Raw genomic sequence first — 25025 nt, forward strand, 5'->3', positions numbered from 1 at the left:
ACCAACGAGAGAAGGTGCTGAGCAGATACTAAAATAAATACATAAATGGCTTGTACACTGCAGGGCACGGGAGCAGTCGTGCCTGAACGTCACCACCCAGGTGTGATGAATAAGTGAACTTTGGAGCCCTGCATAATGCAAAGGACTGATTAATTTATTTGAATGTTTTCTGTAAAGACCCACGCGTAGCCTAAATACTTAACAAAATTCACAGTGTATATAAATATTGCTGTGTGTATAAATGAGCAGACATGGCAAACAGTTGTTCCTAAGGGAAAATGGAAAAACTAGACCTTTAGGGCAAATGAGATACATTGTTTGTTCCTGTGTTGCGGAGAAACATTGCAGCAGTGAAGTCTCAGCTGACAGCTCTAAACCATCCTGCACATTAAAAAGTGGTTGTGTATTAAAATCATTGCCAAGAAGCACATTGTTACCAAGTAATCAGGCAGTGAAATAAACTGTGTGAGAGTGGGCATTTGCAACATTTGGCTGTATTTGACTATTTTTGCTAAACAGAGGTGTACAGTTTCTCCTGTTTCTAAAGTAAAAGATAAAGGCATCTTTTTCACAGTGAACCAGAGACTATGATGTGTGGAATAAGTTAAATGTCTACAGTCTGGGGAGGCTGCCTGTCCAACTAAAAATGTGGTGTCTACTAGTTTTCTGAACAGTGACCACAGTTGAGATCTATAACAGGTCGCAAGTGTCATATGATTGCAATCTGATCAGATCCATTGGCAGGGCTCTGCAGGCTGTTCATTAGTCCTGGCTCAAAGCTAAAAGTGACTTGGCCTTTGCAGTCAGAGCCCTTCAGCTTCTGAAACTCCCTGCTGAGGCTGTATAGTCAGTGGCATGTAATAAATCACTTCTCAAAGCTTCTTTTTTTTATCTATGTGAGCACACCTTTTTATTTTCCGGTCTTATCTGTTTTATTGATATTGTTTTTGAGTTTTTGAGTTGATCTATTATTATTATTATGTCTGTGTGTATGTGGTTACTAATTTTAAAGAGGCTTATTTGTGGGGTAAGGAGTAGGCTATGATATTATATATCGTATTGATGTTAAAGTGACAGTAAATATATCTTATGTGACAGCAATATAATTTAAACAGTAATGTATTAAGTAAGTGCTGTAGTAATAAAGTATTTTATCTGACTTTATTACCTTCAATCCCGATTCTACCATGTAAAGCGCTTTGTAACTTTGTTTTAAAAAGTGCTGCATAAATAAAGTTTTGTGTTATTATTAGCATTTTTATAACCATTGATGCTTGCTGCCACACCAAACCAGTTGCATCTTGAACAGCTGCTTCGTAAACCCCTTAAATCTTTGAACCCTGAGCTCAGTAAAAAATGTCACAAAGGCTTTTCTGAATATGATTCAGCAAGGATAGACTGGCTGATCTTCTTTATTGGCTTCCTATTCTGCTTAAATCTCTCAAGTGTGACCCAACATTATGATAGGATGTATGTTTGTATTTATAACACACAAGCACAAAGAGTAGAATCCATTTTGAGTCAGTTGTGTTGTTGAACAGATTGTAGCAGCAGCACTGTATAGAAGTGATGGAGGAAGTGCAAACTCTTTGAGCAATGAGTCATATTAGTATTTCTGGCATAAAACTGGTGTTAGGCAGATATAATAAATCAAACAGCAGATGCAATTTACCCAGAGATTATAAATGAGTATTTCACCATTAATAATGTGATGTTAGCAGAGCAGGCTGACAGATATCTGACCATGTTATTTCTACACACCATATTTATTTGTGCAAACAGAGCAAATGTACAGAATGACATCTTCATTAGGACATATCGGAGAAATGTGGCTCCAGTCTGTAACTATGGATGCTGTGCCACTTTAAAGTTCACCCACCTCTTTTTTTTCATCCATTATGGCAACTCTTACTTTAATAATGTCATAATAAATATGTGAATATCTATGTTACAGTGAAACATTTACAGAGCAATATTCAGTACCAACATTTAGCTAGAGTTTAATTTAACAACATAATGTACACCATCATCTGATAACACGTCAGATATCCACCACGCAGCCTGGAGCGTTGGCTCTGATGGCGTCAGATATGACCTTTGCTCCTGATTCTCCAATCCCATTTCCCTGCAGGCTGAAGAACAAGTGTTTTAATGAGCAGTATGACCGCATATAGTTGTCCCTGAAGTAGTATATGAACTGTATGTAGAAGAATATACTGTATGGGGGAAGGCGTAGAAAAGAAAACTCACTTGATGTATGTCAGCTGGTGGTTTCCCTTCAAGGCCATTGCAATGAATATGGCTCCATCCATACCCAGAGAGTTCTCCTGGAGACTGATGATGCACAGAGAGATATATATTTCTTTAATCAAATGTCCAGTGATTCAAATATAGAGCTTTTATTTTCAGTGCTGGTTTTGGCAGGAAGTCCAGTACATTTAAATGCCTATGAGCTACTTTACAGCTACCTGGATGAAGAGTTCACCTTTTTATGTTAGGAGTCACTCATTTGTGTGATGGGTTGGTAAAGTGATACCAAAGCCCCTATTCCACTGTACGGAAAACCCACTCAGACCTACTAACGTCTGGCTTTTTACTGTGATGAGAGAGGTTACAAGTGGCATTCACACCAGGGTTAAATGACTCTGCGGAAGTCATGGGTATTTATCACATCCAGTTCTGATTGGCACTGATGGAAAAGTGGGTGAATGCGTTAATTTTAGCCCCATTTAGATGCAATGACATGCCACCACAAAATACCATCTGTCTCCATCTGTCCCTGTACCCAAGCAGTGCTCACACATTGTTCCAAATTAGTCCGCACCAAGTTTGAAAAAGAGAGAGAGAGACTGAATCTGGTGAATGACGTTGAATGTGTCATTGTCCATGTTGTGTGTAGAGGACGTCACAATAAATCAAAAAACATTATATTTGGCCGCAAGCAAAACCATATAAACAGTATTTTTTTCTAGATCTGGGACCAAAAAGGACTGAATGCTGATATCGTTTGACTGGATTAGACTGGATTTGGACTGGATAGTACTGGATTATTTTGGTCAAAAGATATTGGGTACTGATACCCAGCCCCAAGATCCACTGGTGTAGACTATGTTCTCCAAGGTAAGGTAGGTAAAATAGACTGTGTGACAATGGCAGTGACTTTTCTTATGCTGTCTAAATGGGCAAATACTGACAATTTGGTTCATATGGATCACAATAAGCTCCAGCAGGACTTACTTCAACGACTTGAGGCTTCTGTTGCTTTTCAGTGCATTAGCCAGAGCCTTCGCTCCCTCCATCCCCACAGCGTTCCCACGTAGACTGAAACAGTGGAAAACGTGCAATCACTTAGTAAAAAACACAATAGTTGTTGTAAATAAGTGACAGAGCGTGTTGTTACACTGGCAGCATCAACAATGAAAGATTCATACAAGAGGTTGTACAGTAAATACAAGAATGCATGAATGCAGTCTTGGGATCCCTCCCCAGACGACTTCACACCATCCACCCCGGTCCCACCTGGCCCTAGCGACTCAACACACTGTTTCAAAAATCATATAAAAATCAAATATAACCATAAAACAGTTCTGAAAATTGATTTGCAACATTGCCAACAGAGGTCTAATACACCCAGAGATGATAAAGTAATAGTTACCACGGTATAAACCAAATCTCAGACAACTGACAAATTTATGTTTACTAAAAATGTATACTGCCACATTATCTAATGCTGAATGTGATATATTAATTTAGATTGGCATAAAATCACAGCAAATGTAGACACATAACTGCAAGGAAAATCATAGCAAAAAAACAGAATGTATAGGATTAAAAACATTGGTTGGTTCTGGTTAATCGATTGACAGTCAATCAAACATTTACTGAGCATCAATTGATCCTCGATGAGATTAAAGCCAGACTAACCAGAAAAGGGCATAAGTCTCATTTTGTGACACACATTTATTCACAAAACAAATTTAATGAGCAAATGTGACAGTGTTCACAGAATAGGGAAGCCAATACTCGTTGAAGTGATGTCTGTCTCAAGCAAACACTTGTGGAGCTCTGCCAGGTTAGACAAGGTAAATCGGGTGCTGGCATTGTCTTAAGCTTAAATAGACAAACAAATTAACATCGACAGCAGAGAGCAAACACAAGTTATTGAATCTATGAAGCAGACAAATGAAAGAGTAAATGCTTTTCAGGTAAAGAAACAGAAGGAGAGCAGCTTTAAAAAGGCTCTCAGTGCCTCTCATAAGTCTACCAGCCCTGCTTGGTCCTATTTAAGCCAAATAATGGTCTGCTATATCTGAGATTCATTAGCAGTCAAAGTGGAAACAGAAATAGCTACTCCCAATGAGCAAGATGGAGCTCTGCTGATTTTAAATTGCATCTTTGTTACACAGTATGTGGCTGAATGCCAAATAACAAAGGAACAGTTTGACTCAAGAAAAGAACGTGGACTCACTCTAATGTTTGCAAGGTTTGGTTGGTCAGTAGAGCCTCCGCTATTGCAAGGGCGCCACTTGTGCTCACAGAGACTCCTTGGAGACTACAGAGACAGCATGTAAAATAGTGAACACATGGGAAAATAATAGAGGAAGTTATTGCACATCTAGAAAGATTTTGGTCGATCATAACTTTTATGTAAATGTATGTGTTTAAAAACTGACTTATTTCATTCATTTGAACTTAAAGACCACAATCACTGTGCACAATTGTAATGCCAACCATAATGTGCGCAGAGATGCGTTGCTTTTCAGGGCTTCGGCAAGAAAAATGACGCCTTCATTTCCAATAGCATTCTCCTGTAGGCTGCAAAAAAGACAGAGACACAAACATATACACAATGACAACACACTATATGTTACAACCCTGTGACTGAAATTCCACCTAACTGTTTAGCTGCTGGATGAGACCACGATCAGTCAATGAAATGCTGTCGCTAATCATTTTCTCTCTGTGATGTCAATAAAGGGGAAATAAATGTAATTACTCTAAAAAAGACAAGTGTGTGGAAAAGAGGTGGATGGCAGTGATGGGGTAATGAGGCTGACAGTGCCAGAGGTTTAACTATTGGTCTTACTCCAAGAGCTGCATTGTGGTGTTGGAGAGGAGGGCATGGGCCAGAGCTTTAGTGGCAGAGGACTTGATGAAATTCCACTGGAGACTGTAAAAAGAGAAAGAAAGGAGCATAAGGTCAACTATGAGGGAAATACTGAATATGAGCACAAGCACAAGCACAAACGATAGCTGCAAGGAAACAGTGGCAATAAAAGTACCTGTAAAAGTGTCCTGTAATTGAGATTTACTTAGCCTGAGTGTCAGACTGAAGCTCCCAGAACCTTCAGTCTGACATGGCTTCCATTGAAGGCGATTTACAAGGGGGAGGGAATTTGATTTTTTCCCTAACCAATCAGTAGAGATCAACGACTCACCCAGAATCTGACGTCATTAGTATCCATGCCTCGGGGGTGCCGAAAACAAGCGAGCATTGCCCGTTTAAAATGTCTCCATCACCGTGCACGCCCAGCTGCATTGCTGTTAAATCCAGTTTAGCAGCTTCCTTAATTTGGTCCTCCATTAACGTGAGTAGTGGCGAAATACCTCGATAGCATCGTTAATGTGGTCTGTAGGATCTGTAGCGGTCGCCATTGTTGCTATCCTTACCAGTTACCCACCGACGTACAGCTTGACATCAGCGTGGCGCTGATTGGCTAATCGCTAGACCCCCGGCGTTCATTGGTCCGTCCATCGTTTGGACGAGATAAATCGCAAATTCATTGAAGTATGCCAGACCAGAGATGCAAGCCTACTCAGTTGAGTGGGCGGGGTCTATGGTCTGGAACCAGGCTAAGATTTACTGGTTTTAATCTTCAAACCTGCATTAAGTTTTTTTTTACCACTTGGGGGCAGCACAACAAGCTGTTAACAACAAAACACTGACATATTATCACCTTATAAATTTGATAGGTGGCAGCAAAGAGTGGCTTATTTACACACTAAGCAGCAAATAGTATTAATTTGAAGTTATGCTTGACAAAAGTAAGCACAACATTATCACAAACTGTACATAAATAATGAACATAGCCATGGTGATGTCACCCATTGGTTTTTGGACTCCTGTTTTGAAGGCCTGGGTTTGAAATTTTGGCCATTGCCATCTTGGATTTTTGAAGGCAGAAGTGACCATATGTGGATAAGAGGGTGGAGCTATGGATCTGACAATAGACTGTGGTGACGTCTTGCAGACAGGCTATCACTCAAGGTGGCCCCGCCCTTAGTTAAGTATAACTTTAAGCTTTAATAGAATTTGAACTGGTGAGGTATATAAAAATCAAGTCCCTGTACAGTTGTCAAAATGTTGAAATTATCTCTAGAGACCAAAGCTGGTTTTGTACCAGGCTGTAAACATTTTTATTTGAGCTTTAAAGTTAGCCATTTTAACATGGAGCTGGGATCGATGCAGCCTCAAGTGGCTGTTCAAAGAACTGCAGTTTTTGGCACTTGTGTGTTTGGCTTCATTTTTAGCCCCGGACATTGCTGCTTGTGTAGGAGTGGGGTTTACAGGTTGTTTACTGAAGACAGCTGCCAAAGTTAGTTTGAATGATAGTCAGTATAGAAATATTAATTACACTAGCTTTAACAGGACTAATGCATTGCAATTAAAAAGCTATCACCTAATGTTACAAACACCAGTTAGCCACAACATCAAAACCACGGACTGATGAAGGGAATATCGATCATCCTGTTGCAATGCAATGTTCTGCTGGGAAACCTTGGGTCCTGGCATTCATGTAGATGCCACCTGACACGACTGACCCACCAAAACATGCTTGCAGACCAAGTACACCACCTCATTGCAACAGCAGTCCCTGATAGCTCCCCCAGCAGGACAATAATCCATGTCACACCACAAAAACTGATCAGGAATCGTCTGAGGAACAAGAAAAATAGCTCAAGGCATTGACCTGGCATTTAAATTCCCCAGATCCCAATCCAGTTGAGCATTTCTGGGACATGTTCATACCCCACTGCGCAACCCACAGGAGTCAAAGGATCAGGCACACCCCTAGAGGTCCTGTGTCTATGTCTTGATAGGTCAGAGCCAAGTGCAATTCAAGGAGGCCCTACTATTGATAAGGGATACCTCTGGGGTATGACGAATGTTTGATCAGATTGGGATCTTAGGAATTTGGAGGTTGGGTCGATGCCTTGAGCTCTTTCTGGGAGTGCAGTTGCCATGAAGGGTTGTTCATGGTCTGCAGCGTTGATTTGGTGCACGGTACCTGTCAAGTGGCATCCACACGAATTCCATGACCCAAGGTTGCCCAGCACAACATTGCATTGTAAAAACATGATAAACGGTATTCACTTCACCTGTTAGTGGTTTTAATGCTCTGGCTGATCTGTGTATTCTGGTATTGTATTTTCTTTCAAATGTTTCTGAAAAAATCTAACTTTATGTTGTGAGTGCATAACGTGTTTGCAGTCTTGAATAAAGGTTATTCTGATGCTAGTGGCCTATTTATTCTATTGTTGTACCATCATTGTTGGTGCTCAGGAACATTTTTAAAAGGAGTGAAGTAGGTGATACTTGAACTACCAGCAGCCTCGGGTGTATGTTTATGCACGTTGTGACATTTGTATTTAAAAGCCTCACTTACTGCAGAGAGGTGAGGCCTTGATTAAACTTGATTGCGCCAGCTATAGCTTGAACCCCTTCATCATGCAACAGGTTGGCTGTGAGACTGAGAGACACACACACACACACACACACACACACACAGTAGATATAGTTTAAAGAGTTAAACAATGCTCGCTGAAATTCACTGACAAGTGGGTAAAGACATTCATAGAAGTAAGTAAGTAAGTAAATGTATTTATATAGCACTTCTCACAGAGAGGACTCACAAAGTGCTTCACAAGATAAAATACAAAAAATACAATAACAGAAACAATGCAAAATACACAAAAACAAATAAAAAGTAAAGTGCAGCGAAATACAGAGATGAAAGGAATAGAAATGATCATAAAATCCAGAGTCAATCATTGCCTTCAAGTTAAATTGTGATTATCATCATATCTGTTCAAATGGCCTTGGGGTTCATTCTATAGTCTCTTAGGAAATGCAATTTTCCATCACACAATAGTGCTAAGTGACACAGGGGGAGGTGACATTTCCTCAACAGTTGGATATTTCTAAGCCTCTGCTGGGCATTACACTGCACATTGCTATTAACAAGGTGACTCACTCAAGGTCCTGTAGAGAATTGTTCTCATGGAGGGCATGGGCCATGTTCTTTGCTCCTTCCACCCCGATGGAGTTCTCCCTCAAACTGACAGACAGAAAAATACAGGGGAAAATTGGATTAGAAATTATGCTTTCAATTAGCTTAGCTTATCTTAGCATAAAGACTGAAAACAAGGGGAAACAACTAGCCTGGCTCTGGCTCTGTCCAACAGTAACAAAATCACCCTACCAGAACCTCCGAAGCTAAGCTAATATGCTACTGGCTGTAGCCATATTGGTGTTTGTCAGGCATGTGTGTGGATTTCGCATGACATTACTGAGGCACCATTTTGAAGGAATAGCTACAGTGAGCGGAACTGAAAACATCAAGAGTAAATTTGGAAGAAGTTGGAAGAAGCAAAATGATCTAATCCTACCCCCTTTTCATACTGTAAGATGAATCAAGCATCCTCCAGTTAATTACGCTACATGCTTCAATATAAAAGCAAACACAAAGAAAATACTTCAAAAATGGCAACTAGACCCATAATGCACTTTGGTTTGGCAAGATTTACAGAATCTGTCAAAGACCAAAAATCTCTCTGATGTCTATAATAACACAAAAAACAACAAACATACAGGCTAAGAGTGGTAACTGGTAGCCTACTGGCACTGGTATATCAGTGTGTGTATCACAAACCCAACAAAAGACACAAGTTACAGAAGCTAGTGGAACAGTGGCTTGCTTGGACGTGACGTCAAGACTTAGACTCTGTTTACTGAACAGATGTGAAAGTGGTATTAATAATTTCCTTTAAGGGTGTTTTCACATTAGGTACAATCTATTCATACGGTGCCAGAACGACGGTCCCCCTCTCTTTTCCCCTGCTGCGCAGCTTTTACATAAGTAATGTTGTTCTGTACCTGGGTACACTTGTGCCATCATCTACGTGACCTGTTTTTGTGCTAGAGTGAAGGAAAGGGCACTGCACATGGACACTTTAGTAGGGACCAGTAGAGCAGCGAGCTGAAACTCTGCTCATGGTTGAGAAAGGAGCTCCTGCTGTCTAGCACAAAGCTCTTAAAGTTACTGCTGTAGCTTCGACTGAGTGTCAATGATGGCAGCAAAGCCAGAGGTGCTTCTCAAAGTCAAGGATGCCTCCTTGGCAGGATGGGTCCTTCCAAGTCAGATCCTACAGAGGCTAGGCAATACTTTTTCCTAGCATATGGTGAACACAAATTTGAACAGGCTAGTGAGTGCTTAGCCATCCATCATTGAAGAGGTCCTGCCTTCAATTCCGGCTAATCGTGCACAAAGACTGTGGGTACTTCATGCCTGCTGAGGATACACGCATGCGTCTTTGAAAATTCTCTGAAGAAAGGACTCGGTTATCGGTAGATTTTGAAGGAGGCTTAACATTAGAACAGTCCTGTAGCGGGATTTGATGACGTAGCCCCCTTGAAATTCAGCAATTTAAGGATCTTTCCTTGACTTTGAGAAGCACCACGGATCTGGGTCCGAGACTGTTTGATAACCGATTGAAAACTCCTTGTAGTGGTGTTATAGTAGCAGTATACTTGCGTGTTTTGGTACAGTTGGTCTTCACACTTGATGCATATTGTACCAGAGTACACATAAACGATACTTGGGACCACCTTTTAAAGTGGACTTGAGTCCAGGTACGGCACAGAATGCTCCCTATAATGAAACAAATTTGACTTTGGGGTCATGTGTAGCCAGATCTGAACCCAGGTGCCTGATGTGAAAGCCTCCTAACTCTGAGTAAGAAAGATACTTACATATATCCAAATTGTCAAATTGCCACATTGAAAAGTTGGCTGTGATCATAGATCCATCTAAAAATGTCTAATAAGGTTGACTCAAGTCATAAAAACATGAGATGGCACATTTCATGAACTGATCAGAGGTGTCTTAGCTAATACTCACTTTAAGGAGACAAGTCCACGGTTCAGCCTGAGTGCTTTAGTTAAAGCTGTCATTCCCCTGTTGCTGATTGAGTTACTCTGCAGTCTGCCAAAAGAGACGTCAAACGCGCCTGTAGTAAATTACTCTGCAAGTCACATTTGCACAGCATGCAAACCAAATTTTAACTTCTAAACAGAGGGTGATGAATTATAACGACAATGCACTACTGTGCAGAAGGTACTGACTGGAGCGAGAGTAGTGTGTGGTTGACTGTCAAAGCCTCTGCCAGAGCAACTGTTCCTTTGTCCCCGAGCTGGTTACTACAAAGTCTGCAGGCAAGAACAAAAATAAAAGAAAAAAATCATTAACTTTGATGCTCTGCAAAACAAGGGGTATTATACTGTATGTGCTATCTTAACATAAAGACTTTTGTATGAACAAATTAAGTGGCAAGTTGATCTATTATTGAGTGTGAAGGACACAGAAAAGGAGAGTAGCCTGTAATCTTTAATCCACTGGGATAAATGTAATAAATGTTTGCATAATTAAGTGTATGCTTTTATCAAGATCAGTTCACTAAATGAAAATATCACTTTACATCAGCTTTGTGAGGGTGCGGTTCATCTTCAGTGCCTCTGCAATCCTTTTGGCTCCTCCCGCTCCAATCGTATTCTTCCGTATGCTAAATCATTACATACATGAAAGAAGAAATGTTCTCAACATCTTGAGCATGAACACACACTTACACTATACATAGAACATATAATAAACACAGGTAAGTCTCACTTCAGAGACACCAGCTTGCGGTTGCAGTGCAGCACTTCTGCAAGGGCCTGGGCACCTTCCTCCTCAATCGCATTGTTCTGGAAGCTGAGAAGTGGTGGAAATTGAGCAATTACACCAACTGTGTTCCACCACAGTGACATTGTGCAGGATGAAAATAGGTGTATAAGCTAAAATCTATTGCAACTATACTCACTTGATAGATACCAGGACTTGGTTCATTTTCAGAGCTTCTGCCAAGAACTTTGTCCCTTTAGAGCCGATGTTGTTGTTCCGGAGACTATAAATAGGTGGATAGATGATCAACATATAATGATAAAACACAGCTATGCAGGGACTTGGAAATAAGTACAAATATTTTTAAAGCTGCAGCACATGAGACAGAATTGTTGTGTAACAGTATGGATTCAAAAGGTTAAGGCTGTTTACTTGATGCAGTTGTAATCAGTCATAGGTCAAACATAACAAACAAATCTCACTTGAGAGACGTTAGTGTCCGGTTCACCAGGAGGGCTCGACTCAATGCTTTGGCACCTTTGTTGCTGATGGCGTTCTCTGCCAAACTGAGGAGGTAGACAAAAGAGGTCACATACAGTACATATGCTACAAAATATTAATGATATTCACCAGACAAATCTTAAAACCACATGATAATCAAGAGTCGCCATTTATATGAGCAATCGGCAAATGAGCAAGTGAAAAAGCTCACATGCCAGTTCGCTGCAAAATGTTCATCATATGATGCTTGCTAAAATGTAGGTGCGATCTCACCTTATCTTTTGGATATGGCAGTCTTTGGCACTCAGGAGGCTTCCCAGCAACTCCATGACATCATCTTTGAAGTGATTATTCTCTAATCTGTAGAGAAGATAAGTTACAAGTTTCACCCTCCAATCTTTTCCCTGAGTTTTATGGCCCTGACACACCAAGCTGACTATCGGCTGTTGGTTAATGTCGGCCCGTCGAGCGAGCATCTGTCACCCTAATTTTTGCGGTTTGTCCCGTTCTGTTGGCACTAGCCAGCTGTTTTTCGGCATGTTCGGCATGTTGAACTAACGTCGGACCCATTGGAGGCCATTGACGAATGAAATCAATCTGACTGGCAGCTCAGCTCAGTGGGCTTGAGATCGAAATAGGTAATACTATTTTTATAGCCACTGAGCTTTTCAGCAGAAACGGTTTGTAATTGTATTATTGTTCACTATTACACAATTAATGTAGTGGCTACTCAGGTTGTGTTGAAAATGTGCTAAGTGGCTAACTAGTATCTTAAATCCACCCTGTCTGTTTTTCGGGCTCCCTCTTTTAATAACAAATGCAGACTTCTGCTGCCTGTTACTATGGAAAGTTATTTCCTCTCACGCAGACACAGAACATACGTGCTAGCTGACTGTTAGCTGTAGTCTTTGTGGTGCGTTCAAACAAAACTTTTTTTGGCCGAGACACTGGCAGTGGAGGCGACGCAAGAGTCAGTCTTTGTCACCACTAGTTCTTTGTTGTCAGTTTGGTGTGTTGGGCCTTTTAATTTACTGGAAGATGTTGCTTTGCAGAGCTGACCTGAGATAGCTGCAGTACAGCAGCTGTGGCAGCAAACATTTCACTGTGGTGTAGTTCAGAGAGCCTGTCAGGTTGGTCTGTTCGCTGCACTCTGGAGACACATGCAGCAGGTAGCCCAGCACAACACAGTGAGCTCGTGTTAACTTCCCTCCTAGGCTACCGAGCTGTAAATCTTCCTCTACACTCCGCAACAGCTCTGTGTGTTGCAGCTCCTGTAAACAGTAAGCCAGGTTGACTGCACGCAGGGACACCACTGCGCCTCCGCTGACCAAGAGGCTTTGTAAAAACCCTGCTGCCCACGCCTTCTGGTTGCCGTCGTCTTTCCCGAAGGCCAGAAGCCCAGCGAGTGGAATCTGTGCAAGAGGACACAGCAGGCCTGTCAGGAAGCGCACAAACATATCCAAGTGGCCGTCCTCTGCTTGTTGCGAGCGCTGAAAGGCACTTCTGAAGTGGTTCTGGAAACCGATCTTGGGCCAAGACATGGTGCTCTCTGAGAATAAGTCAAAGATTGCCCGCTTGGAGGAGATATAGTAGAAAGTGGCTGCAAGAAACTCCTGCAGAGTCAAATGAGTGAACCGGTATGTTGTGTGTATGACCGACTCCTCCCGAACAAGAACTCCAGCACCAAGACTGCACTGAGTTAACAGCAGATCTATCCCATAGGCCCTGAGGTCCTGCTCGCTGAAGGTGTACTTGTGTTTGAGGAGGCCATAAAACGCCAGTCGTCCGAGGTTCCCCACCAGTTTACGGTTGCTGCTGTGGAGCTGCTCCATTTTTACAGGCTCCCTGCCTCTTGGTTCACCTACTTCTGCCTTCATGGAACAAAAGTGAGCGTATAGCTCGGTGCAAGTCCTCGGGAGGCTCTCTTGGGATCCACTCTGCATGATGTACATCAGGGTATCAGCTACTATCCAGCAAATGCATGGTATGTAGCACATCACCATTAAGATCTTATGGGACTCCAAGTGTGCCCATATTTTACTGCCAAAATCTCTCTCAGAGAAGTGGTGGTTCAGGAAGAGCTGGATGTCCTTTGGGCTGAATCCTGGGATCTCAGTCACCCTGTCAACCAATCCTCCAGGGATGAGTGAGGCCACTCCTGGCCTGGAGGTCACCCACACCGCTACGTCAGGGAGTAGATTCCCCCGGATGATGTTAGTAATCAGGTCATCGATGGGCACTTCTTTCTTTGGGTCGCTGCATGGAGCTGCATCGGAGAAATTTAAACTGCAGCGGAATTCGTCCAAACCATCAAGTATGAGCAGTGTGCGGCAGGAGCTGCTCAGGACCAGACCTGGGTCTGTTAAATGAGGAAAAGCCATTTTCACCAGCCTCTCAGCAGAGAGTTTCTCAAGTGAGTTTAGCTCACCAAAAGTGAAAGGCAAGACGAAGCTCACGTCTGTGCACATGGCGCCTTGGCTCCACTGTCTGATGAAGTGTCGGACCCAGGTTGTCTTACCGATACCCGCCACCCCAACTGTGAGGGAGACCCTGGGAGGTAAACTGACCCTGGTCAGGGGCTCCAGGAGTTTGGAGAGCCCCAGCTGTCTGAGATGATTTCTTTTCCCTCCTCGGGTTGCCCCCACCTGCATTAAGTCATGTTCCTTTTGCTGGAGGTCAGAAAGTCCATCGACCAGGAGTAAGGTTCTTGATGAGATGTTCAGTTTGGGGCAGCTGACGGAATCTCTGTCTCTGCACTGCTCATATCGCCGCAGCAGCATCTCTTTGTGCTCCTTCACCATGGACTCTGCAGAAAAAGAAAGTGACTCAGGATATTGTTGAAAGTTATCTTTTTAATCGCTTTGAATGAGAAATGGAATAGCACTTTAAAAGTGCTTTTATCCTAAGAGTGTTGCAAAAACGTTTCATAGTGAGTTACATTTACACAAATACATTAACACACTGAATGGCCCATCAGAAGCAGTTTGGGGCTCAACATTTTGGTCAGTGACCCTTTAACATTGTTAGGAAGATTCAGAAAACAAACCACCATCCCAGCTATTACTGGATGATCTTCCTCCTTTAAAAGAATGGCCAACACAGACAGAAAATCCAACTTAAAGCTCCTTACCATGGTTGACGATGAGCTGGGCCACCTGAGAGTCTGAGCTCTCGATGAAGCCCCGGAGAGCATCAGACCCTTGAGTGTTCTTGTCGCTGACAATACTTGTGAGCATGTTAACCTGGTCCTGCAGCCGTCCTGCTTCCTTGACCTTGGTCTCCTCAGCTGAACTCAGAACATCCACCTTTCTCAGGTGGGTTAACATGCCCTCCAGGAAGGAGGATGTGGAGAAGCGTTGCAGCTGGTCTTGATGCTTTTGGATCCAGCCAAGATCTGAACCAAAACACCGCACAGGTAAAACTAGATAAATGAGATCATCAATTGATAATTAACAAAGACAATTTCTTATGTTACAACAGCCTATTTTGATGTACTGTAGCAAAACATTGTACAATTTGTACCTATTTGTCATGAATTCATTCACTCTTTCACACTAAAAACTATATGCTGATGGAAAACTATTAAGGAACAAATGCTGATTATTTATAGTTTTTAAAAAAATACATGTATAAAAAGAAAGAAAGAAAAACAAGAAAAAAGAAAGAAGTACAAAAAAATGTATTCTGCCACAGCTTGAGTAGCACAGTTTCATGCTATTTCCCATCACATATCGGCAAATAACCAAAGGGGATTTTGCAGTTCATATATCAGTGAGAAAACAATTCGTTGTCTCATTTTAGCGGTGACGTTACTGTTTCCTGTAGAATCAAAGTGCTTGATGCAAAGTGCTGTACAAAGACTAGGACTTGACTGATGTAATGGTTTTTTAATGGTAGTTTTTTTTAAATGGCAAAAGAGCCCTCTTGTGTGGAAATAGACATGTTTTTCACTTTAACTTGGTATTATGAAGTCATTGGGAACTGACACCACCAATGATACCATCAAGATTTAGATTGGTTCTCTATAAGCCTCAATTTTACTATGCAACTTTGTCTGCCACCAGGTACAATCACCTGGTAAAATGAAGGCTAGATTTATGGTTCAAGTGTGTCAACCGTTGTGCGACCAAAAACAGGAAGAGGCTTGTGCCTTTGTTTTCCTTGTTAGCCATCGGTTAACTATCCCCAGTTACCAAAAAGTATCAGTGTAATTTCTTTGCAGTTACTATCTCCAGTAGTAGAAACAGCAGATGATGAAACAATGGAATTAACTGTGGAAAACAAAACACAATGTATCCTGTGTTGTTGTTAGTTGCGAGGCTCTGAGGAACACAGAAAGGTTGCTTGTCTTTGTGACAGTGACACCAACAATTACCACTTGGCAGCACGGGAATTAGGAGTTGCTGTCTGTTTCAACTTTAAATTTGAACTTTCATTTTATCTTGTGTTGGGTAATCAAGTTGCATAATACTTGTGATTCTAGATAACAGTCCGTTCCTCTTTTTTTGCTTCTCTTTTCCACTCTTAATCTTTCCAATGAATATCATATGCATGGTCAGGTTCATTTTAAGGCTTGTTTCGTAAAAAAACGCTCTTGATGTTAATCATTACACAACACACCCAAACAACCACTCACTCTATTTTTGTCCCACGCAAGCAGCATGACTCTATGGTTGACAATGTCAGTCTGTCAGTCTGTCTGTTGATTGACTGGTTGATAAACCATTTTGGTTCAGACTGAAATATCACAACAACTGTAGGATGGATTACAATTAAAGTTTGTATAGATATTTGTGATCCCAAGGGGAGGAATCTTAAAAAACTATGGTGACCAAGTCAATTTTATTTACATAACCAAATATCACAAACAAGGGGCTTAACAGATTTGGACATGGAAAAAGTCCCCCCAAAAACCTTGTAATGGAGGAAACAAAATGGAATAAACCTCAATAAGAGCAACAGAGAGGGGTGTCATGTGTACAAATCCCCTGACTTTCCTTCTGGCCCTTCCTCTAGTGAAACCAGCAAGTTAACTTTTCTAAACATTTACTTGATGGATTGGCACCATCGATTGATCCTACTGAAGTCGGTGATCCCTGACCTTTCCTCCAACGTCACCATGAAGTTCACAATTTTGAGTAAAGTGTAAAGTGTCGCCTCAACTATTGGAATTTGGTTTAAGGATTAATGTCCCCCAATTGTAATAGTACTATATTGTAAAAGTGGTGATCATCATTGATTTTAAATTATAATTTGTCAAATATTTTGGTTTATGATCAAATACCTGCATAACTAATGACATTCCCATCAGCTTCAGCTGTAGCCTTATGTATGTTTAATGCTTATTAGCACACGTTAGCATGCTAACATGTTAAACATAGACAGTGAACATGGTAAATGTTATGCAGTACCTGCTAAACAGTGTGTCTGCATTGTTATTGTGAGCATGTTAGTGCTCTGACATTAGCATTTAGCTCAGTACAGCCTCACACAGCCTCTTGTTTACCTGTTAAATCAGTCTCTAATCACCATACCAAAGCATTAACATGACCAATAGCATTCATTCCTCATTAAGGCACCTTGTGGAGAAGCTAATCCATATGCTTTCTCTTGATCCCAGAACTCTCACAGCACTTGGTATTTGTAATCGATAGAAGAATCCATGATCCTGCCTGTGCTCATAATCACTTCAAACAGAACTCAGACACTCATCTGTGTTAACGTTTATAACCATACAAACACTCCTATAATCTAGAATCTGTGTTTTATAAAATCATTTAGTTGTTCAATGGATAATAATCTAGTTTAAAAGCACTTTTGTTGTTGCATATAATGGCATTTGTACTACCTTAATCTGCATTTCAGCCAGGAGTGAGGTATGAAGTTATTCAAGACAACAGCCAATTAAATATATTAAACCAAACAATGAGAGATAAACATTTCCCTGCAGTCCCCCCCTCCCTATAAAAAAGATCTAAAAAAACATCAGTTCCAGCTTTCTCTGACTATTTGCAGCAATTACCATCATCTGCAACTGTCTCAGTGTTTGAGAACTGATGACAGCGTTATCTAGAGAACAACGTGACCTCCACCTTTTCAAACTTCACCAACAATACACATTGACTCATTGCAATTTGCGTCTTCAATAATCCATCCAAAACACACAGGCAGCATTTAAACTTCATCTATCCGCTCCACTTATAATCTCACTGAAATCAAAAACAGATTCTTTCATTTTAAAAAGCTGCACAAACCTTAAACGTGAACATCTGTCAGGAACATTTGTTTTGTCTAATGTGACATCAATATCCTTAAAATCCTCCTCAGCAAACACAACTCTTGCTCCTCTCTCAGTGAATTAAGACACTCTCTTCGGCATACAGACTAACAAATGCCAGGGTTAGGGTTGGTGCGTGTTTTCAAAATAACATTTCAGGTGAATTGACATTTCCTAGTTCCTAATTCTTGAGAAGTATCAAAGTTATTTCCAACACCTATAAGCTTCCTAAACAGTATCAGGGTTTCCCCCCAGAAAGCTGGTGAGCGGACATGGTGAGCAGTGCGTCACTGTTCGTGATAAGTAGCCTAGTTCCATTTTCAGCAATAGCGTCTACCATCTCAGGTCACTTACAAAATTAAAATCACTCCTGTGCATTGAAGATTTGACTGCAGTCCATGCTTCTATTTTTTCATGTTGGAATCAGTCCATCCGAACTATCTTGCCTGCAGATTGTTCAAAATTCAGCAGCAAGAACCCCCACTGGTACCAGGAAGAGAGATGATATCTCCTCTGTACTGGCCTCTCTTTACTGGTTACCACCGAAGAACAGAATTGATTTTAACCTCTTGCTACCCTGCATCCTCATATGAGAACTTTAAATTGTAGGATTGCTGCACCTTATACATTATTCTGCTTTACTTAAACCTGTTGTCCTAGTTCATGGACACTTTATTACACCATCTAGTGGTAGCAAAAGCACAATACACTAATCCATGTCAAAACAAGATGGCAGCCATCTCATTCATGTCCATCTACAGCCAGTTCCAACACAAAAGTGGACAAGGTACAAAACCTGCTCATTTTTAAGGTTGAAACTTGTTTATTTTATAACAATAATAACAAGCTAAGACCCTGTTAACTGGGAGGTACTCGTTTGAGGACATTAGGACTTTATTATCGTCTTGTTTGAGGACATTGAGACTTTATAATTGTATCATTGCTTTGCAGCATTTTAACACAAGTTGATTAGTTGGATGAAGCAGTGAGAATTTATAGTTACAAAACAAACAAATCACAAGGCTTTTAGGTACTTTGCATTATTCCCAATTTTTGTACTGCACAGCCATGTTCATGCATTGAAATGAACAGTTTAGAAAAGTTTTAGACTTGAACAGTGACCCCTAACCCATAGAGTTACAAAACATTTGACAAATGTTGTGCTATTTGCAATTTTGTTTTTGCACAACAATGTTCAGGCATTGAAATAAACAATTTTATCATCCCCATATGAGGACATAATTTGCAGTTTTTAATTTTCAAAAACAACTTATTTTAATTAGACAGTGCTTAGTTTTATTATACTTATTAAATTCTTTTAAACTCAGATAGCTAGGACAAATTAAAAATGCATACCAAACAAAAGCTCGGATCTTAGGAGGCAAAGATTCTTTTACTTGTTTTAAAAGCAACGACTGGTTACTGAACTGCTCATCCTCTTTTCCACCTCCCAACCCCTCAGATCTGGTGACCAATCATTATTTTGTTTTCTTAAGACCCATCTCTTTTCTTTAGCCTTGTAATTATCATAATGATGACACGCCTGACCATAACCACACTCTGGTTTCTATTTGCTTGTATCTTGTTTTGTTGTTTGTGCAATCATGTTTTTGTGTTATGCTTTCATTAAGATATGTATGCTTTCATTAATTTACTTATATTCTCTTATTCATGACTGTTTTTATTTGAGTAGGTGTCTGTTATATGCTCTATAAATAAACTTAAATAGACTAAAACTAACTGAATTGAAATCAAATCAAAGCGTATACAGTAAATTTCCTATTATCATGTAGGAGGACATGTTCGTGGGAGGGTACTACTGAGGGAAACTTTGAACACTGTATGACCATGACCAGTTTCTCTGAAAATGAGATAAAAACTCCCACGTTAAACTTGTAAGATGCAGTATGTAGGATTTAGAGGTTTCTACTGGCAGAAAGGGACTATGATATTCATAACTATGTTTTCATTTGTTTATAATGACCTGAAAATAAGAGTTGTTGTGTTTCTGTCACCTTAGAATGAGATAGGGCAGTCAGCATGTTCACGTTTTCATGTCAGCCACTGCAACATCACTGCTGAATGCAATCTAGACCTTTAAAATATATTTCCACCAATTTGGTCTTTGAAAAAGTTGACATCAGTCTCCCGTTTGATTTTTATAATTTTACAGTTGCAACCATCCCTTCTGTTTTTGTCTTTTTAAATTCATTATACATGACTGAGCAAACTGATTTTTTATTTTTCCCCAGAAGTTTTACTAACAATATCACCATTTGTCTTCAAATCCCCACCAGGCTCAGTCACCAAAGATCACCACAAAATGATTCTCCTCCTCCTAACAATAAATATAAAGTCACTGTCTTCAATAAGAGAGATAAAATGACTGTTCTGAAACCCCTCTCTCTCTTATAGTAAGAGAATGCACTTCTCAAACCCTTGCTTGGCTGTAATAACTTTTGGAAGGTTTTATTTACAAACTTCAACCACGAAGGATATGAAATTGTCCTTGCATTCGATATAATTAATCACAGCTCCCGTTGCACTACAGATAAGGCTCTAATCTCACCTCTGTGGCTTAATATTCATAATAAGAACCACAGAATGTGAATATGAATAAATATCATGCAGGCAACATGGATGGTAAGGTCAAAATAACTCTGTATTAATCAGGACTGTGGACTGATCTTGAATAAAGTAGAAGTGGAGATAATTTTCAGGCTGTATATGAAAGTATGGCACATGTCTTTTTAACTTAATGTAAATTCCCTTTAATGATGCTAATATATAGACTCATTGACTACTGCTGATTGTCCTCATCTTAGTGTCAGGACCAATTAGCTGTCTTTACCATCATCCTCCTCCCATCAACCCTCTAGAGTTAGGACTGATTGCTGTTATAGCTGTGTGGCGTATGTTCTTTTATGTGTGTCACCAGAAAGCAGTTTCTGACATTAACCACTCCAAAGCCAACAGTGCACAAGTATATGAGTATGGAAGCCCATTTCTGCCAAAATAATGACAAATTAAAAAAAAAAATTGTCTGTAAGTCATAATGAGAAACTTTCTTGAAATAATGACTATGTTAAAACAATTACATGATATTGCAAAATGATGACTTTGTATGACAAAAAATTACAACTTGGTATTGCAAAAAAAATGACTTAATGTCACAAAATGACTTAGTATCTATAGTTAATGACTTTTATTGCAAAATAATGACTTAATATCACACGAATAATGACTTAGTATCGCAAAAATAATGACTTAATATTACATCAGTAATTACTTAATATTATCCAAATATTGACTATGTATCACAATATAATGACTTCATATTACAAAATAATGACTTAGTATCGCAAAATAATTACTTAATATTACATGAATTATTACAGAAGCGTATTGCATTCACTTGACAAATAAAAAAAATCTGTTTTATTGAGTAATTTTTTCTTTTTTTCTGAGTATTTTTTTTATTTTTCTGTTTTTCGTGGTAATTTTGTTTCTGTTTTTCGTGTTTTTTGTTTTGTTTTTGGGGTAATTTTTTCTGTTTTTCTGAGTATTTTTTTCTGAGTTAAGAGAGCAATAGAACAACAGGCACTTTCATTCCTTTCTTGAGAGCTCGATATAATGGAAGCAAACATGACCCGCTTGTTTAGTTTTATCCAGTTTTACTTTGTTTTGGGTTATGTGTCCAACTGATTCTGGAGAAACACTGCAATGTCCAGCAGACCTGAATGGGCTTTTCGTCTGAACAACCGCAAAGTCTTAAGGTGCCTGCGTAAAGTCGACAAACTAATGATAACACCATCTATATGACTTAAAGACAAGAATATCTCCCAGTGTCTCAAACCCAAAACAAAGTAAAACTGGATTAAACTAAACAAGTGGGTCATGTTTGCTTCCATTATATCGAGCTCTCAAAAAGGGAATGAAAGCGTCTGTTGTTCTATTGCTCTCTTAACTCAGAAAAAAATACTCAGAAAAACAGAAAAAATTACCCTGAAAAACAAACAAACAAAAAAACCCCACAAAAAACAGAAAAAAATACCGAAAAACAGAAAAAAAAATTTACCACGAAAATCAGAAAAAAAAATTTACCACGAAAATCAGAAAAAAATTACACCGAAAAACAGAAAAATAAAAAAAAATACTCAGAAAAACAGAAAAAATTACTCTTTAAAACAGATTTTTTTTTATTTGTCAAGTGAATGCAATACGCTTCCGTAAATAATGACTTAATATTATCAAAATAATGACTATGTATCACAATATAATGACTTAATATTACAAAATAATGACAGTATCACAAAAATAATGACTTAATATTACGTGAATAATGACTTAATATTATCAAAATAATGACTATGTATCACAATATAATGACTTAATATTACAAAATAATGACTTAGTATCACAAAATAATGACTAAATATTATCAAAATAAGGACTTATCTAGTATCTCAAAATAATGACTAAATATTAAAATAATGACTTAATATTGCAAAATAATGAATTAATATCACAAAATAAGTTAGTATCACAAGAACAAAAACTTTGTATCTTCAATTAATGACTTTGCAACTGACAATAATGATTTAGTATTGGAAAATATTGACTTAGTATCCCAAAATAATGAATTAATATTGTAAAATCACTCAGTAGCTTAAAAATTATGTCTCAAAATAATGACTCAATAGCTCAATGAATGGCTTAAAATAGGAGAATAATGACTTAGTATTGTAAAATAATGGAAAACATTCACGAGCACTACTCACACTAACATTCACATTCTTTAGTATCTCCAAACAATGAGGACTGTTTTCTGAGTTTGCACTGGCCTGTGTTGTTTACTTTTGGGATGCCTTACAGGATCTTTTTGTTTTTATCACACTGGTGGAATTGGGCTTCCATATAACAGACATGATGACTCTTACCCTCTGTTTCTGCTTGTGAAGAGAGAGAGCACGACGTAGACTGGAGATCTACGTAGCAGTCGTCCTGCCACGTGATGCGCTTGCTTCGGTCCAGGATAGAATCGTAATGTGCCTTCCTCTCCATGAGAATGTTGGATAATTTCTCTTCCCAGACGTCCCTGTTTTTGTTTGTTACACAATACAAGGTACAGCATTATTTACTCAATGTGCAACTACATTAACTCAGCATGATGGGTTGTACTGACAGGAGGTGAAGAAATCAACCAAGGCCTCAGTATCTTCTGGACCTTTCCTCCTTGGTCTAATTAATAATCCAAATGTAAATGTATACTGTAAGGAAGTTCTGCAGTACTGTTTAAGTATGTCTGTTGAAAAGCAACATATATACTTCACTATCACAACAAGATGCAACGACCAATTAGTGCTAAAGCTATACTCATTTACAAGATGCAGCAAATGGTCTTAACCTGAGTGATTTGCAATACCGCTCAGCATTGTGGTTAAGCCCATCGATACATTAGACATCACTTTAAAAGTCTATTTTCTCCTGAGCTAAATGTAATACAGCTTTTTTTGGATGTGTAACATCAGGTCAGACTGCCGCTTGATATTTGTAGCACAGGCGATTTAAAGTGCTTTATATCAGAAACTGAGACAAAAGATGTTACAAAACAGAGAAACTAAAAGCACAATGGATGCCAGTAACATGGATTCACATGACGTATGCTGGGAATTACCTGACGTCACCAAACCGTATGAGCCAGCAAGAAAAACAAAGTTTAACTGGTGTAACAGGAGAGTGGAGGGGATGTCAATAAAACACAATCTGCCCACACACACTGGTTTCTGATAAGAAGTCTAATTTTCATATCATATTATTTTGCAACCTTTGTTAGAATTACATTAATGACCTCACATGTCATAATTTCACTGTCAGGAAGTCATCATCATTGTCAGCTGTTTAGTTCACACTTCCAAACTCTGAAACAGACTGTGTGCACTTCTTTTTAGCTTTTAAAGAAAAGCAAAACACATCCTACTTGATTTAATCTATCTATTGATCTATTGTAACTGCTTTTAGCTTTTGCAAAGCACATTGTATTGTATCATTGCAAAATGTACTAAATACAAAAAGCTATATTATTAGTATCTCATATCACAAACTGCAATGAAAGTATTGCAAACATAAATTCAAACTGTGTTTGAGGTTTTTCACCGAGACATAACTTGAAATGGCGAACGCCTTCCTGTGTGGTTTGTTGCTGGTCACGTCACTTCTCACTTAGAGGAAGCCAATTCAAAAACGCAGATGCACTCCAGACAGCACGCCAGCTTCCGCTGTGCAGCTTAATAGTCAGAACCACTCAATGGCATGCTGTCATTGTACAAATGTGTTGGGAGAGAGTGTTGTGACAACGGTACACTAGAGAGTGCTCAGTACCTCCGGAAATGTTTGCAAAAAAAAAAAAAAAAAAAACCCTCAAGAATCGTCAGCAATGAGCAAAAGCTCAAGTAGCAGTGTCATTTGCATGATGAAAGTTCACCAGCAATACTGTGCAAAGAAAATAAAGCCAGACAGATCAGTTGTAAATTCATTAAAACAAACAATTATGAGGTGCCAGTATGTCAGGTGCATATTAGCCTATGGTAAAAGGAAGTTAAAGGCTCATGATGGTCTTATTTTATTCCATTTTCACTGGCCTGGACACTCAATGCCATGATGGAGAGGAAACATTTGTTACTAGATTAGGTTTTACAAACCTTCTGTAGCTGTGAAGGTTCAATAAATGGTGTATGAGTAGTACACAAAGCTCAGTTAACTCACCCGGGCTTGTTAAAGTTGTCTGTAGGTATCAAAGCATGTGAAACGATGCCCACACAGATGTTTTACGCAGTAATGCCATGACCCTCACGACAGCAGGCGTAGGTCAAGTGTGAATTGGAGGAATTTTCAAAGGAGTGAAAGCTAGTCGAGGACTACAGAGCAAATTAAATGAGTCACGAGCACACACAGCAGCCGAAGACATCGCAGTCAGTGCTGTCACTGAGACACAGTTACATGCTGCAGCTCCTTCCTGCCAATCTAATCTGCCTTCCTGTGTTGTGGTTAGCAGGTCGAACAGTGCAAAGACAGAAAAAAAAACGTGGGCTTTGAAGTTGCACGCGAGGCCCTGAAACTTTCACCACGCTTCAGTGTCTCCTTTTTGGACAGCTACTTAAATGTGCAGTTCCACAAATGAGAAGTGAGATGAGAGATAAATGATTACGAGTGCTGAGGCCTGACGGAGCAAAGAACAAACGGCTTCAGGTTGCAAATGCATCAGTAAGTACTGCTAACAAGTGATAAACAATGTTTCAGGTTGGAAA

The 25025-nt window shown here is 39.5% G+C and overlaps 1 protein-coding gene across 1 annotated transcript; it reads right to left on the reverse strand.

Annotated features, from left to right (window-relative positions):
• Positions 1-1750: 1750 nt before the first annotated feature.
• nlrc3 (NLR family, CARD domain containing 3) lies at positions 1751-24623 on the reverse strand. Its single transcript, XM_033611007.2, has 19 exons — positions 24484-24623; positions 22659-22816; positions 14572-14835; positions 12501-14247; positions 11715-11801; positions 11423-11506; positions 11140-11223; positions 10947-11030; positions 10759-10842; positions 10406-10489; positions 10182-10265; positions 8256-8339; positions 7668-7751; positions 5087-5170; positions 4732-4815; positions 4469-4552; positions 3238-3321; positions 2251-2334; positions 1751-2132 (listed from the first exon to the last, which is right to left on the reverse strand). Exons 2-19 carry the CDS (start codon positions 22780-22782, stop codon positions 2042-2044), a joined length of 3405 nt encoding a protein of 1134 aa, XP_033466898.1. The 5' UTR covers positions 22783-22816; positions 24484-24623; the 3' UTR covers positions 1751-2041.
• Between the last annotated feature and the right edge of the window lie 402 nt (positions 24624-25025).

Source organism: Epinephelus lanceolatus, chromosome 21, assembly GCF_041903045.1.
Source record: "Epinephelus lanceolatus isolate andai-2023 chromosome 21, ASM4190304v1, whole genome shotgun sequence".
NCBI lineage: Eukaryota > Metazoa > Chordata > Actinopteri > Perciformes > Serranidae > Epinephelus > Epinephelus lanceolatus.